This window comes from Rattus rattus, chromosome 2 (genome assembly GCF_011064425.1).
Source record: "Rattus rattus isolate New Zealand chromosome 2, Rrattus_CSIRO_v1, whole genome shotgun sequence".
Lineage (NCBI taxonomy): Eukaryota > Metazoa > Chordata > Mammalia > Rodentia > Muridae > Rattus > Rattus rattus.
Window position 1 is genome coordinate 195319384 of NC_046155.1, and position 14174 is coordinate 195333557.

General features: G+C 45.9%; 1 protein-coding gene across 1 annotated transcript in view; it reads right to left on the reverse strand.

Moving 5' to 3' along the window:
• Tiam2 (TIAM Rac1 associated GEF 2) overlaps positions 1-14174 on the reverse strand; it is a 121712-nt gene that overhangs the window by 75019 nt on the left and 32519 nt on the right. The window contains exons 5-9 of the mRNA XM_032894768.1: positions 13942-14114; positions 12105-12329; positions 3089-3274; positions 1183-1329; positions 137-208 (exon numbers count right to left, since the gene is read on the reverse strand). Coding sequence (XP_032750659.1) covers positions 137-208; positions 1183-1329; positions 3089-3274; positions 12105-12329; positions 13942-14114 — 803 coding nt within the window. The remainder of the gene's footprint in view (positions 1-136; positions 209-1182; positions 1330-3088; positions 3275-12104; positions 12330-13941; positions 14115-14174) is intronic.

Below are 14174 nucleotides of genomic sequence, written 5' to 3' on the forward strand. Positions count from 1 at the left end.
TCCTTAGTAGGAACATTTTAATTCTAAACTTGTCTTTTAACATGTCCATGGGAAGACTCTAAATCAGCACTCCTCAACTTAGTCAACATAAAACAAGATGGCTGCCAAGATGGCTGCCCTTTCCCGCCATGTTTACCTCACTGGAGTTAGTGGAGTTTTGAGGTAGTTGAGTTCCAAGAAATCCATGGCTGTGGCTCGAATCAAACATCTGACAGAAAGGAGGAAGAAAAAAGACTAATGAAATGGTTCTGCAGTGTTTCTTGGCATCCACACATTTTTAGTTTAAAGATTGAAGTTGTATAACATTTTATTAGATCTCCATTTCACAGTCTGTACTAATAATCAAATGTGACACTTTCCCTCTGCAGAAAAATCTGCTTTCTTTCCTCCTATAGCTTCATACTTACTTTACTGTGATGTTTCACAGTATTCAAATAATCTTGAATTTTCTTGACATTGCTTTTCTTTAAACTAATTATGCATTTCAGAAGATGAGAAACAGAGTTGGCAAAGCCACAAAATCAATCTTCTAACTGTTTTTAATGTGCTTAGAATAAATATTGGAAGACAATATGTTAATAGACATTTGTTTGAAGCCAGAAAGACTAGAAATCATTCTTTTTTATTTTTGTAAATCTTATCTTCTAAATTTTGGAGAATACCAACATTAAACATTCAACTAGGAATACCTAATAAATCAACTTCATTCAGCTGTGTTAGTACTGACTTCATATTTTTTTTAAATAAAAATGCTCAACCAAATGCTTTTGTTTATCAAGAAATCTTTTGTGGAGAACATTTAGCAGATACACTGAGGCAGACTGTAAGACTCATTTAATTAACTTAACGATTCTTCTAAAAATAAGCAAGTTATCCTGTTATCTACCACTTTATCATTTTAATTACATGGAGTCATCGTGATTAATGTAAAAACTGACCTTGCCATGGACTATAGTTAATACTACCTATAACCAACAAAGAGCTACTTCTTGTGAGTAAATAAAAATGCAAGTAAAGGGGTTGGGGATTTAGCTTAGTGGTAGAGTGCTTGCCTAGCAAGCGCAAGGCCCTGGGTTCAGTCCTCAGCTCCGAAAAAAAGAAAAGAAAAAAAAATGCAAGTAAAAGTGGAGGTATCAAAAATGTCATCCACACTCTCTGGTTCCTCCCATGTCAAGAACTCACCTGAGTTATAGAAGCTCTCTTCTCCCTCCCTTTTCTTGCTAGAGTGTCCAGACCTTTCAATGAAGAAAATAGGCCTTTCTTGCTTTTTGCTCTCTGGGTAAGGGAAAGTGTTCTTTTCCTGAGAGCAGAATCATCTCTGGAACATACCTAATGGAAAACACAATTGAAAAGCATCTGAAAGCCCATCAAAGTGTCTGCACTGTAGCGACATCAGCCTGGCTGTAAGTGTGTTCTGACGACGTCTGAGTCTGCTACGTAGTTCACACACAGAAATCAGCCTCCACAGGGGCCTTACCTAGATAGCACAAGCCAATGTTCAGATGGGCCCATGACAGGCACAGGGTCAGCAAAACCACTCTGAGCTCTTCGAAATGAGCCAGTTCAATGCAAAAAGACAGAAGCAAGTTCAGTCCCTACCCTTGGGGCTCCCAGCACTACAGGCCAAGCAACCATTATTTATGCATTGTATGTATATATGTGTTCCTGTTGTCTGCATGTGCGTGGACCCCAAAGGTCGGCTTTGAGGGTCACTCCTCAGGTAGCATCCACCTTGTTTTCGGTTTTTTTTTTTTCTCCTTTTTATGTGTATATGGTAACTGTGCTTACATACATGCTGCAAGTTCATATGTGTGGGGAAACAGGTGTGTTTGCAGGAAAGGCCTGAAGTTGACATCAGGAATCTTCCCCAATCCCTCTTCCACTTTGTTCTTTGAGAAGGGAATGTCAATCAAACTCAGAATTCGCTGGCACCACTAACCTGGCTAGCCAACTTACTCAGCTCTGAGGATCCTGTCTCCACCTATGAAAGGCTGGAATTACAGGCAGGCAGCCGGGGCCTTCCAGCATTTGCAGGGATACATATCAGAACACCTTTCTTCTTAATCTAACCACTGAGCAATCTCCCTAGTCCTCCATAATTTTTTTCTTTTATTTTTTTCCTTCTGTTTTTTTGGAGAGAGGTTCTTATTTACTTTCCAAGTACAGGTTCTAGGGATGAAACCCAGGTCTTCACACTTACAAGGAAACCACTTTATTCATTGAACTATCACCCAACCCCAAGTTAAACAACATTTAATCCATCTTTTTTCTTCTTTACCCACTAAGACTTCAGGGACCCTGTAGGTTGGTGTCATTATGCAGGTGAAGGCAGGTACAGGATAGAACAAGGCCTGTCATTGGATGAGAAGGAAGGATGAGTGGGAGAAAAGTTTTAGAGAAGAGAAGAGACCAGAGTGGGGTGAGGCGGGGGGCAGCCGAGAGAACATGGCAGCAGATGTTAAGGTTTCTCTCTACACATCTACAAGTTGTTATGACTATTCTTAAGGGATGGATGGGCTTTGTATGTCTAGATGAGAAAATTATATTTTATCAATTGGATCAGAGGTTATTGTGTTGTGTGTTCTTTCATGTGGTGATTTAATTGAATTCAAGAGAGTGTGTGGTGGCTGGAGACATTGGGCCGCCTTGGAATTGGGATGTGTATGTCTGGCATGATGGCAACCTGCCTTGGAAACTAGATGGGTAGAGAGATTGTTGCCAGGCTCAGGGAGTAGCCATTGGCAGTGTGATATGGGATGGAGTCTAGCAGATGAGATGCTTTGTTGACTGAGATGAAAATACCCCATAGTTGCCATGTGGCCCTACGGTGCTGGCACTAGTGTGGGGAAAGAAGAAACTTTTATTAATTTTACTGGAACAGACCCCCACCTTCCCATGTACGAGGAGGGATAGACCGGCAGATAAGAATATGAAGTAACTAACAGCCAGACTCCTAGAGTAAGCGTCTGCTGGTTCCCAGTACCTAGCCTCTGCTGACCCTGTCAGTTACTAGGTTAACTTCCAGCAGAGGAATTAGCCAGCCGCGGAGAGGTGCAAGCCACTGACCCAGCCCTCCCCAGGAACTTACCAGAGCATGGAAAGACGAAACGGACAGGACGCCCAGTCTGCCAAGAGCCAGCTTGGAGGGGCGGCTGGTGGCCGCAAGGAGACTCTTGGGGTTTGGTAACTCCCCACCTTGTAAGCTCGCCAAATAGCAGCGCATGCGGAACAGGTCCATGTGGAATTTTTCCAGGTTCTGCTCCCATTGCCGGATCTTAAACAGCAAGAAGAGAGGTGACTTAGACCTCAGCTACGACAAGTCTGTGTGGCTCAAACTGCGAACGCAATTCCTCACACAGCCCTCAAGAACAAAATTACTAGCAGCTGGAGTTGTATGGTTTCAATCTGCCGTTCCCCACATCTAACACCCTCCCTACCGGAACTTGCTAGGTCACGGTCCTACACATACAGACACTCGGATACACTTCATCAGGATAGCCAAGATCAAAGGATGGGGGTGGGGTCCCAGTAGAGTGACATGTCAAAATGTGTAATAGTTACAGAGCAACAATGATGACTCGCCATGGGATGTAAAGTGAAACACATGCCTCCCCTGTTACATATCTCTTCTTATTTATACCCCCAGATCCTCTCCTGGGGGGTCACGACCCCTTGGGGGTCACATGTCAGATACCCTGCACATCAGACATTTACCTTACAATTCCTAGCAGTAACAGAATTACAGTTATGAAGTAACAATGAAACACTATTATGGTTGGGAGTCACCCCAAGGTGAGGAACTGTATTAAAGGGCCAATAGCATCAGGGAGGTTGAGAAGCACCCAGTAGATGAGCTGCACACAGACAAACACAGCATGTGTGGTGGCAGGGACCTGACGTTCCAAAACAATGACAAGCAAGTGCTCTTCAGAGACAGGACAGACATTTAGCACTTGCTGCTATTCAGTGTCTGGGAGAATCACAACCACCTGTACATCTGAAAACAATTAAAGCAGCTACAGCTATTCACACAACAGGAGCTGCCATGTATTTCTTCACAACAAGGAGCCATGAGCTGGCAAAGAAATGCCATCAAATGCTATCTGACTAGGGACCGCTCTCCTGTCTTCCTAGCACATCACAACCACAAGTTTAAATAAAATGTGACCTCCACTTGCATGCAGATCAACAGGCAGAGCAAGGCACAGGGGATTTGATAACATGATGTTTAGAGTAGGGCAGGAGGCTGGCATTCCACAGGCCCTGGTGGCCACCTCCATATGGCCTATTGTGACCACTAGGCACTGGACTCTATCAAAGGTGACAGATTTCCTCAGCACCAATGGCATCTCCTATGTTATTTAGCATCCACGGAGAATCAGACAAAACCCCCCAGGTCAGTCATCCATTCTGAATAAACAAGCATTAGAAAGAGTTGCAGCATTGAACACCGGCCCCTATCCAGTCTTTGTCAAAAATTAAAAGTTAGTGGTATTCTCCAGACTTCTTCTAAGTTCTCTATATTCTCCTCTTACAAGTTCAACACGAAACGTTCTGTATGAAACAAAGGCAATCCAAGTTCTGGGGGAGTAGCTCAGTTCTGGGGGTGTAGCTGTTTTGGGTTATAGCTCAGTTCTGGGGGTAACAGCTCAGTTCTAGGGGTGAAGCTCAGTTCTAGGGTTGCAGCTTAGTGGGTAGAGCGCTTGCTTTCTCACATTCCAAAAGCCCTGGGCTAGATAGAAGGCATAGGCAAGATCAGCCATTTAAGGTCATCTCCACTACTTAGTATCTTCCCCAGGCGAGAGAGAGAGAGAGAGAGAGAGAGAGAGAGAGAGAGAGAGAGAGACAGACAGACAGACAGACAGACAGACAGGCAGGCAGGCAGACAGAATTTGAGTGTGTATTTATGTATATATGAGTGTGTGTTTATGTGTGTATGTATTTGTATGTGTCTGAGTGTGTGTGCATGAGTGTTTGTGTAAGAATGTGTTTGTGTATGAGTGTGTTTGTATGTATGTGTATGTGTTTGTGTGTATATGTGTGTGTGTTTGTGTGTGTTTGTGTGTATGTTTGTATGTTTGTGTGTATGTATTTGTATGTGTATGAGTGTGTGTATGAGTGTTTGTGTAAGAGTGTGTTTGTGTGTGTATGAGTGTTTGTGTGTATGTGTGTGTGTTTAAGTGTATGTGTGTGTTTGTGTGTATGTGAGTGTGTTTGTGTGTGTGTGTGTTTTGTGTGTGTGTGGTGTGTGTGTGTGTGTGTGTGTGTGTGTGTGTGTGTGTGTGTGTGTATGAGTTCTATGCTGCCCAGTGGAAGTCAGAGATAACTTTTGGAAGCTGGTTGTTTCCTTCCACCTCCACATGGGTACCAGAGATCAAACTCAAGGTCACTAGGCTACATCTATTAAAGCCATATCGCCAGTCCCACACAGAGGGAAATGTTTAATGATGAAATCCCACAGGAAGCTCCAGGTCTAAGCACTGACACAGACTCAATGAGGAGTTTCCCCTTTATTGGTAACATAGCTGTGTGTTCAGTGAATGAGCTCCAAGATGTTTTGGAGAGCTGTAAGCGGACGGGATGGGGAGGATATGAAACCGGATGATAAAAATCATGATGACGCAAAAGAGCACGCCATGCATTCAAAGAAAGATGGCAGCACTCCTGCAGCACCCAACCCTCTTAGGAAAGTATTTTCTCTCATTTACTCATTCAATCATAACATTCAGCCTGATCGTCTGGTACTAGGTTTGGCCTAAAAGAGAGTTTACTTTTTCCTTTTTGGTGGAATGACTTTTCAAAACACCCACCCCGTACTTTGCAAACACCGAGACCTACGTTCACTGAGGATCCCAACCAGGGGCAATGGTCTACTACAGTTGACTAGAGGCTAGAATGGCAAGTCATGGCTCAGTAGCCAGTTAGCTTTGCTTTGCTTCCTTGAAGATAAAAGTCAGTAAATTTATAGCCAGTAAATTTTCCTTCAAATCAAACTGGAAACCCCAAGTTACAGGAACCAGGGAACCAAGGATTTATTACTCATCCCTACTACGTCATGTATGCCACATTTAGCCAACAGGCAAAGCATCGTGTACCTTACTGAAGTCCCACGGAGCAGTAGCTGGGCACTCGAGAGCAGGTTTGGGTGTGTTCCCGGTTCTGCCACTTACCAGCTGTGAGCCATCAGAAACGTCACCCACCTAAAGGTCTGCTCCTTCCCTCAGATGGATGCAGCCTGCCCATCCCTACTGGGGAGAGGGATCCCAAAGCTAAATATGACCACGGCTTGCAAAGGACTCTGAGAATACTGAAGAAGAAAGGAAACTAGAAGAGAGGCAGGCACAGGGGGGAGAAAGGAAGGGAAGAGGCAGACTCAGAGAAGAGTTGGATTTTCTACAAATGAGGAATAAAGACTCCTGACTCCTGAAAGGGCCCAGTTAATGCTGATTTTCAACTTGGCAGCATCTAGACTCTCCCGGGAGACATGCTCTGAAGACAGCTTTGAGGGATTACCCAGATGAGAATAACTGAGGCAGGAAGACCCATCCTAAATGTGGGAGGCGCCATTCCACAGGCTGAGCACGGGAAAGGGAAGTACTGAGAATATCACACGGATGTGTAATCACTCACCACATCCAGAAAATAACCAAAGGTGTGAGAAATGGGGAGCTGTGCTCTGCAGCAGGGGTGAGCAGAGTCACAAGAGACAACTGGAAAGCGGCTTGCTAAGACAGAACAAGAGCCATACGGCATCCAGGACAGAACCTGTGTGAGCAGAGTCAGGGGCACTCTTGGAGGAAATAGCCCATAGGCCTTCCTGAGAAATGAGATGTGTGGAGCGGACCAGGTGACAGGAGGTAGCATGCGTGCGCACCATGCAGAGTCCTCTCTGCCCGTAAGTCCCCAGAAAGCACAGGAGTTGGGAAGCAGTCTAAGAGAAAATAGCCAAGTGGGGTTCTGGATGGAGGGCAGAGTGGACAGTGGTTCGTCTTCAATGCCGTGGGAATGCCGAAGGGCTTTGAAACCAGGAAACCTCAGGACCAGATGTGTTGGTTACATGTGAACAATGTTGGCTGTGTGAAAATGTCACCCCCGCCCAGGGCATCTTTCTCTGCCCCTCTTCTGGTTAAAGCCTCATTTCTAAGAAGTGATTCAAAGGGTCCCTCCTCCAGAAGTCTCCCAAGCATGCACAGAACATCAAATCTCTCGCTGTTTTGCCTCACACCATGAAACTCTAGCTCTAGCATCATCCTCTTGTGCTGAGACTACAGGCCCAGTCCTGTCCCACTTCCAGTGGGAGGGCGCTCAGAGAACAGGGCGTCTCCCAGTCTGCATACATGCCTAGCCTACAGTGGGTACTGCATAAAGGGTTAATGAATTAGGCCTCATTTGTTCTGTTGCCCAACATACTTCCACCATCTCCCCAGTGACCACTAAAGAAAGCCCATATCTGCACATTACGCCTCTGTCAACCAGCCTTGTCCCCAAACCCCTCCAACAACTCTTCTCCATTCTCCTCCACAAATAGCGCCCCTCCCCCGACACACATCATGTCACTCTTCAAAGGCTGCGTGCACACTGCCCCTTCACCATGGTTGCCAAATGTCTAAACACAATGCATCCTTCTTTATCGTCTTAAACCTTTAAATAAATATATAAAAGGATGCCCAGGCTGGGGTGACGGATGTGGTCCCACTGGGGATGGGGGGAGGGGGCAGAGCGGTCTTGCAGTACGGTAGCATAACTGTACTCCCCTTTCCAGTCCACTCTTCAATGGGCAGAGCCCTGGTCCCTGAAAAGGGCCCACAATGAGCCAGGCTGGGGTGGGGTGGCAAAGCCACCTAGGAGGATGCCAAGACTGCCTAAGGCTGGTGAAGCTTTTGTCCTCATTTACTTGTTTTAAATAATAAACGGAAAGGAAAATAAAGTACTAACTGGACTTAATTTACAATGTTTCCTCCCTCGAGACTTCAAAGGCACTCCCCATGCGGACACACAGAGGGGTCTGGTGCGTATTGGACACGCTCAAATGAACGTTGCATCATCTGCCCCACAAAATAGCCCAGAGGCTGGAGGCCAGGACTGTAGCATGGTTTATTTTAAGCAAAGCGTGTGACCTCCTCAGCAGCATGAAACACAGCCATTGTTGCCATGACAATGCCTAATTAGAAAGGGAGGTTGATGACCATTTTCTCCACCCACCGACTTCAAAGAGATCCTGTTCCAGAGACGTTATCTATCTTGCATGATGTCATCCACACCATAGGATCTGGTATTATGTGGCTAGATGGGAAGTTTCTGGAGTCTCTGGGACAAAATGCTACATGAACACAAGTACACAGCCCAGCTGCGACTTCTAAACGGCAGTGAGCTAGAGCCCTCCTTCACAAGGGGAGCTCGTCAGTGGGCAGTGTTCAGAACACGTGAAAGAGACACACAGGAGCTGGCGCCTCCTGTCCAAGCCTTCGGGTAACTGTATTAGCACAGTATGTTCCGAGGTGGAGACTTAAAAGCAGTCGCAAGCCTAGGAGAGGAAGGCCTGGAGGAAGATGTCCTAAGGTTAACACAGGAATCGAGGCAGTGAACAGAAGACTAGAATCTCCCACACCAGAGTATGTGTGAGAGACACAGCACGCTGGAGAAGAGTACAGTCCAGACAGGGCAGGAAGTGGGTGCAGTGAATACATCAAGGCACACGCCTCTTCCAGCGAGCACTCTCTCTGGCCTACTGTCATTCTTGAGTGTTTACCCCATTCTTAATAAACTGTATTTCTACCCCTATACATATTTGCCTGGGACCTACTCTTTGTTCTGAGTGAAAACCTGGACAATCCTAACAGGTGCCCTCTGGCCGTCAATCCATGCCCGGAGCACACGTGCTTTTCTTAGGGTTTGGGGCTATCAAATGAGAGCAAATGGGTCTCTTTACAACGTCCTAACAGTTGAATTAGGAAGAGTGAGCCCAGTGGATGTAACTCCTGTTACCCAAGGCAGGACCCTTTGAGGAAAAGTGACTACATTATGGCCTTTAAAAATTTTTTTCCGACATGGTAACATAACATTAAAGCAAGATTTCTGAAGCTTAACTCAAAGAGTTTCTTCCCAGGAACCCAAAGAGCACTGTGGGGTAAGGGGTGGAGGAGGATGGAGGAAGCAGGGAGAGATTAGGGCTGGGAGCAGAGGGTAAGCTAAAACCAGAGTAAAAAGCTGATAGTATCAGAAAGATTTACTCAGGATGGCGAATATGACTCTGTCACGGAGTGGGCAGTGGGCCTCGAAGGATGCACTCTGTACCTTTGCATGAGCTACCCAAATGCTCTACTCTTAAGCTACAACAGCATCGTGACTTCGTGTCCTTGTGACAGGGTCCAGCTAAGTTGCCCAGGGCAGCCAGTCATTTGCAATGTAGTCTTGGCTGGCTTCAATTTATAATCTTGCTTCCTTACACTTCCAAGTGCCTGGGACCACAGGCCTACAGCACCAGGCTCCACTGATCTCAGTTTGTTAAAAGAACTCCTCTTTAGTCTACCTAACCATCTAAGACTCTAAGATTTGTATAAACAGTTATGTAGTTGCAAACCCTGCCCATCAGAGACCAGACACCTTCTAGCATTCATTCACAGACTACTGACACTGCAAAAGAATATGCGGAGTGTGTATATATGTGAGTGTGTCTGTGTGAGTGTGTGTATGTATATATGTGAGTGTGTCACTGTGTAAGTGTGTAATGTATGTGTGGGTATGTCTATGTGTATGTATGTGTGTGTGAAAGTGTGTGTCTGTGTATATATGTGTGTGAGTGTGTAACTGTATGTGCCTGTGTGCCAGTATGCATACCTGTGAGTGTTTGTGTATGAGAATACGTGTGTCGGTGTGTGTCAGTGTGTATATGTGAGTCTGTGTGTGTTGAATGTACTTACAGCGAGACCTCTGCCATCTTAATGCTTTTGTTTTATGTATAAAACTTTTTTCCTACATGTCTACATGTCTGTGTATCATGCACATGCAGTGCCCACGGAGGCCAGATGAGGGTATCAGGTCCCCTAAAACTAGAGTCACAGATATTGTGAGCTGCCAAGTGGGAGCTGGGAATTAAACCCGGATTCTATGGAAGAAGCAGACAGTGCTCTCAACCACTGATCCATCTCTTTAGCCAAATTTAAATGTTTAAAAAAGCATTTGTTTAGGACTCTCTGGCCACAAAGAGGCCCAGACAGACAGACAGACAGACAGACAGACAGACAGAGACAGAGAGAGAGAGAGAGAGCATCATGCACACACACACACACACACACACACACACACACACACACACACACACACGGGGGAGGCTGGGGTGGGGTGGGGAGAGAGAACCAGAATCCTCTCAATGTTGCCAAATACTCCTTCTCTCCTTACGTGTAAGGATCAGAACTCTCTAAACTGGGCATCCCTCTTCCAGAGCAATAACACCTGTCCTGAAGCTCAGCTTAAGAAAGCAGAAAGAGCTAACACCATACTTTTCCCCAACACAGTTCGTATGAGACTTATGGACTCAGTGACTCTGAACTTCACAAACCATCATAGCCATGCTGTGGCTGTGTATCCAGGACTCAGGCAGGATGAAGAGCAAACACCATGCCAGGGTAGCTTTCACCCCTCCAGCTCACACTCCCAGCAGCCCCTAGACAAAGTCACACCCTGCACACCACAGATAACTATGGACAAAATATGTGGGGAGTGTGTGTGTGTGTGTGTATGTGTGTGTGTGTGTGTGTGTGTCTGTATGTGAGTGCGAGTGTGTGAGTCTCTGTGTGTATGTGTGTCTGTATGTGAATGTGTGACAGTGTGAGTGTGTCTCCACGTATATGTGTCAGTGTGTGTATGTCAGAGTTCAGAGACGCTGAAGGATTAAGGACAGATTCTGGACCAAATCAGTGTTCAAAGCTGTGTGTGCTCAAGAGGCCTTGCATGAAACTATGGAAAGCAAGAAAAAATGAAAACAAATTATCAAGCAAATTATTAACTTAAGAAGAGCCCTAAAATACACCCTGTGATACTATAGATTTAGTTATTGATCAAATATGCCAAGACAATAGAATAACTTGGTTTACAGGCCCTCATTTATCGCATACTCCAACTAGGGCCCAGCTCCTAACGCTTTTACTACTAAATCCGCCCATGATGTCACAGTTCGTGGGATGTAAGGTCCCTCCTGTGGACACTGCTGAAAGGAGATCTAGCCTTCAACACATGTGGAGATATTCAAAATCTAACTCACAGCCAGAGGATAAAATAAGCCCAACCAAGCATTATCGTCAAGATCAAAATGGCTCGAATTGTGTGTCTTCAATCTCCATGTCAGGGTCCTGATTCCCAAGGTGACAGAATTGAGGAATGGTGCTTCTGGGAGGTGAGTAGTCTCTTTTTGCTAAGCACTGGTGAGTAAGTACGCACTCATAAAGAGAACACAGAGAATTCCTCTGCTGCTTCCACCAAAGACAGCCATCTAGACCCAAGGAAGTGGGCCTCATCTGGCATGGACTCTGCCCATGGCTTGATGGAGGACTTTCAGATTCCAGATGCATGAACAATAACTTTCTATTGTTCAAACCACTTTGTTTATGGAGTTTGTTATGGTGCACCTGCCCAGATCCCAGCTAAGTGTCACGTACTTACATACAATTTAGCACTACTATGCTAGTGTGCACAGGAGCCACCTTTCCGGCTACTTCTACCCTAAACCAAATGACCCCTGCCCTCCTCCCACCTGGAAACCCTTCCCCTGCATAACTCAGCTTCTTCCAGCAGCTCATCTTCACCATTCCCTCTTTCCCAGCCCAACCTCAACCCTGTGGCCTCTCCCAGCATTTGAAGACTCCACCAGGTCCCACCTAATCTACCACGCTAGAAGGGTCTTACTGTCATGCTTACCAGACGAGCTTTCTAACCATACACTTCCTAGAAATAGGATTCCCATTTCATAGTTATTTTCACATGTTCAAATCAGACGCATCTCTGAGAAACATCAGTATGTGCAGATTGGAGAATACTAGTCACGGGGAGAAGATGACTCACATGGGAGCGCTGGAGGAGGCTACCGGGGCACACGCGATCAACGGTACCTGGCTTTCGATGGCCTTCCTGTTCTTGGGGTCGCTCACCACAGACAGCTGCAGCTCTGCCATCTTCTTCATCTTGCTGTCCATGTCTATCTTCTGAAGCAGGCCTCTGGTCTGGCTCTTCAGCAGCCGCACCGTGTCTTCTTTCCCATGCTTCTTTGCAAAGAGGGATGCGCACGCCGAGTGTATGGCAGTGATCCAGTTTTCTAGATCCGTCTGGCTAGTGGCCTAAACATGGGATGGGGGAACTGTTTGAGATTATTTGAACTGAAAAGTTCTCTCCAAAATGGAAGAGTAAGTGTTGATGTGTCAAACCCAAGGGGTCTCTTCACAAAAGCAAAAAACAAAAAACAAAATAAAAATGTTAAATTTCCCAAATGTAAACACCCAGCTCGGGCTCAAGCGTCTATGCTGGCTGGTTCTAACTTCTAGCTTGGTACAGCCTAGGATCTCCCAGCACAGCTCTCTGTGAGGCACTGTGTAGATTAATATGGCCTGTGGGCCTGTCTATGGGAGACAGTTTTGACTGCTTTGATATGAAAAGGCCAGGCTGAAAGTGGGAGCTCCATTCCCTGGCTTTGTGTCGTGGACTGTTTAAGAGCAGAAAAAGAGAGCTGAACACTAACTGTGTGTGCATTTGTTTCTTTCTTGGCCCTTGACTGTGACTATGATAAGATTAGCCATCTTAACCCCTCCCCCAATACTGCAACTTCCCCACAGTGATGGATTGTGACACAGAATCATGAACTAAAGAAAATAAACCTTTTTTAGGTTGATTTTTGTCTGGGTGTTTCATCTCAGAAAAGTAAAGTGGAAACCTCAGTGTGGCCATCAGAAAGACAAGGAACAAAAACAGCCCACAGTTAGTGACCGAAAACAAGGGTCTATCCACTCACAGTGACACAGAGTATAATATATCATACATATTATACTCATGCTAAACAGCAATCCTGTGCACACTTTTGGTTGTTGTCTAGTCTTTCAGCATACGGTCTCTCTGTACAGATGAGGCTATGCTGGAGCTCACTATGTAGCCTAGGAGAATCTTAACCTCATGGTCACTCTCCTGCCTCAGCCTCCCAAGGTCTAGGATTACCAGTGTGAGTTACCCCATGCTTGGCTTTTGTGTACCCTTCAAAGTCCAAAGTGGGGGCTGGGGATTTAGCTCAGTGGTAGGCGCTTGCCTAGGAAGAGCAAGGCCCTGGGTTGGTCACCAGCTCAAAAAAAAAAAAAAAAAAAAAAAAAAAAAGAACCAAAGTCCAAAGTGTCAGGAAGACCCAGGCCTGAGCAACGGTGGCAAAGTCAATGAGTCTGCGGGACTCAACCCCATGCTAGGCATCTCTACCGAATTCCTGGACATCCTCATGGCAGACATCCTGGGAATTGCTGTCCAAAGGCAGCTGCCCAGGAGGCTCTAGTGACCTGGAAAGCTTCTTTGACATTAACTAGGGATACCCAGGAACAGCTGAAGCTTCCCTGGCCACAGGCTTTTGTTTTTTCTTTTTTTTTAACAGAGCTCTGTTCTGGAACTCCCAGACATTACTCTAGGTCATGTGTCACCCAGAGCACAGATCACAACGTTTTCTTTGTCCTGGCATGGCATGGATATGAAAGGCAGTAGCCTTAGACTTCACAAGCACCGGACAAATGCCTGTTATAGAAATGGCCACGATCCTGGCACTGGTGGGTCTGAGAAGCCACAGTCTCCTGCCCACACCCTAATCCCAAAGCTTAGTGGAGCACTGGCTGGTCCATGTTTTCCTGCTTAATTCTGTTCAGTCTCATCTTAGTCACTCAGGCACTATCACCTCAGCCTCCATCTGCAGAGCAGCAGTGGTACCTGGAAAAGGTAGACATCTCCATAGGAGTTACTCAGGCAGAACACGTGCTCCTTCTTGGGATGCTCTGGGACAGACTGCACAATGCTGTCCTCTGCAAAGAGGGCACACCGTGGGGCGCTATTCTGGTCTGTGGAATTCTTTCCGTAGGTCTCATAAAACATCAGAGTACAGCCTAGAAAAGACAAAAGCAGAATGATGTCCCTGCCACACGACCAGAGAGTGTAGAAAAGGT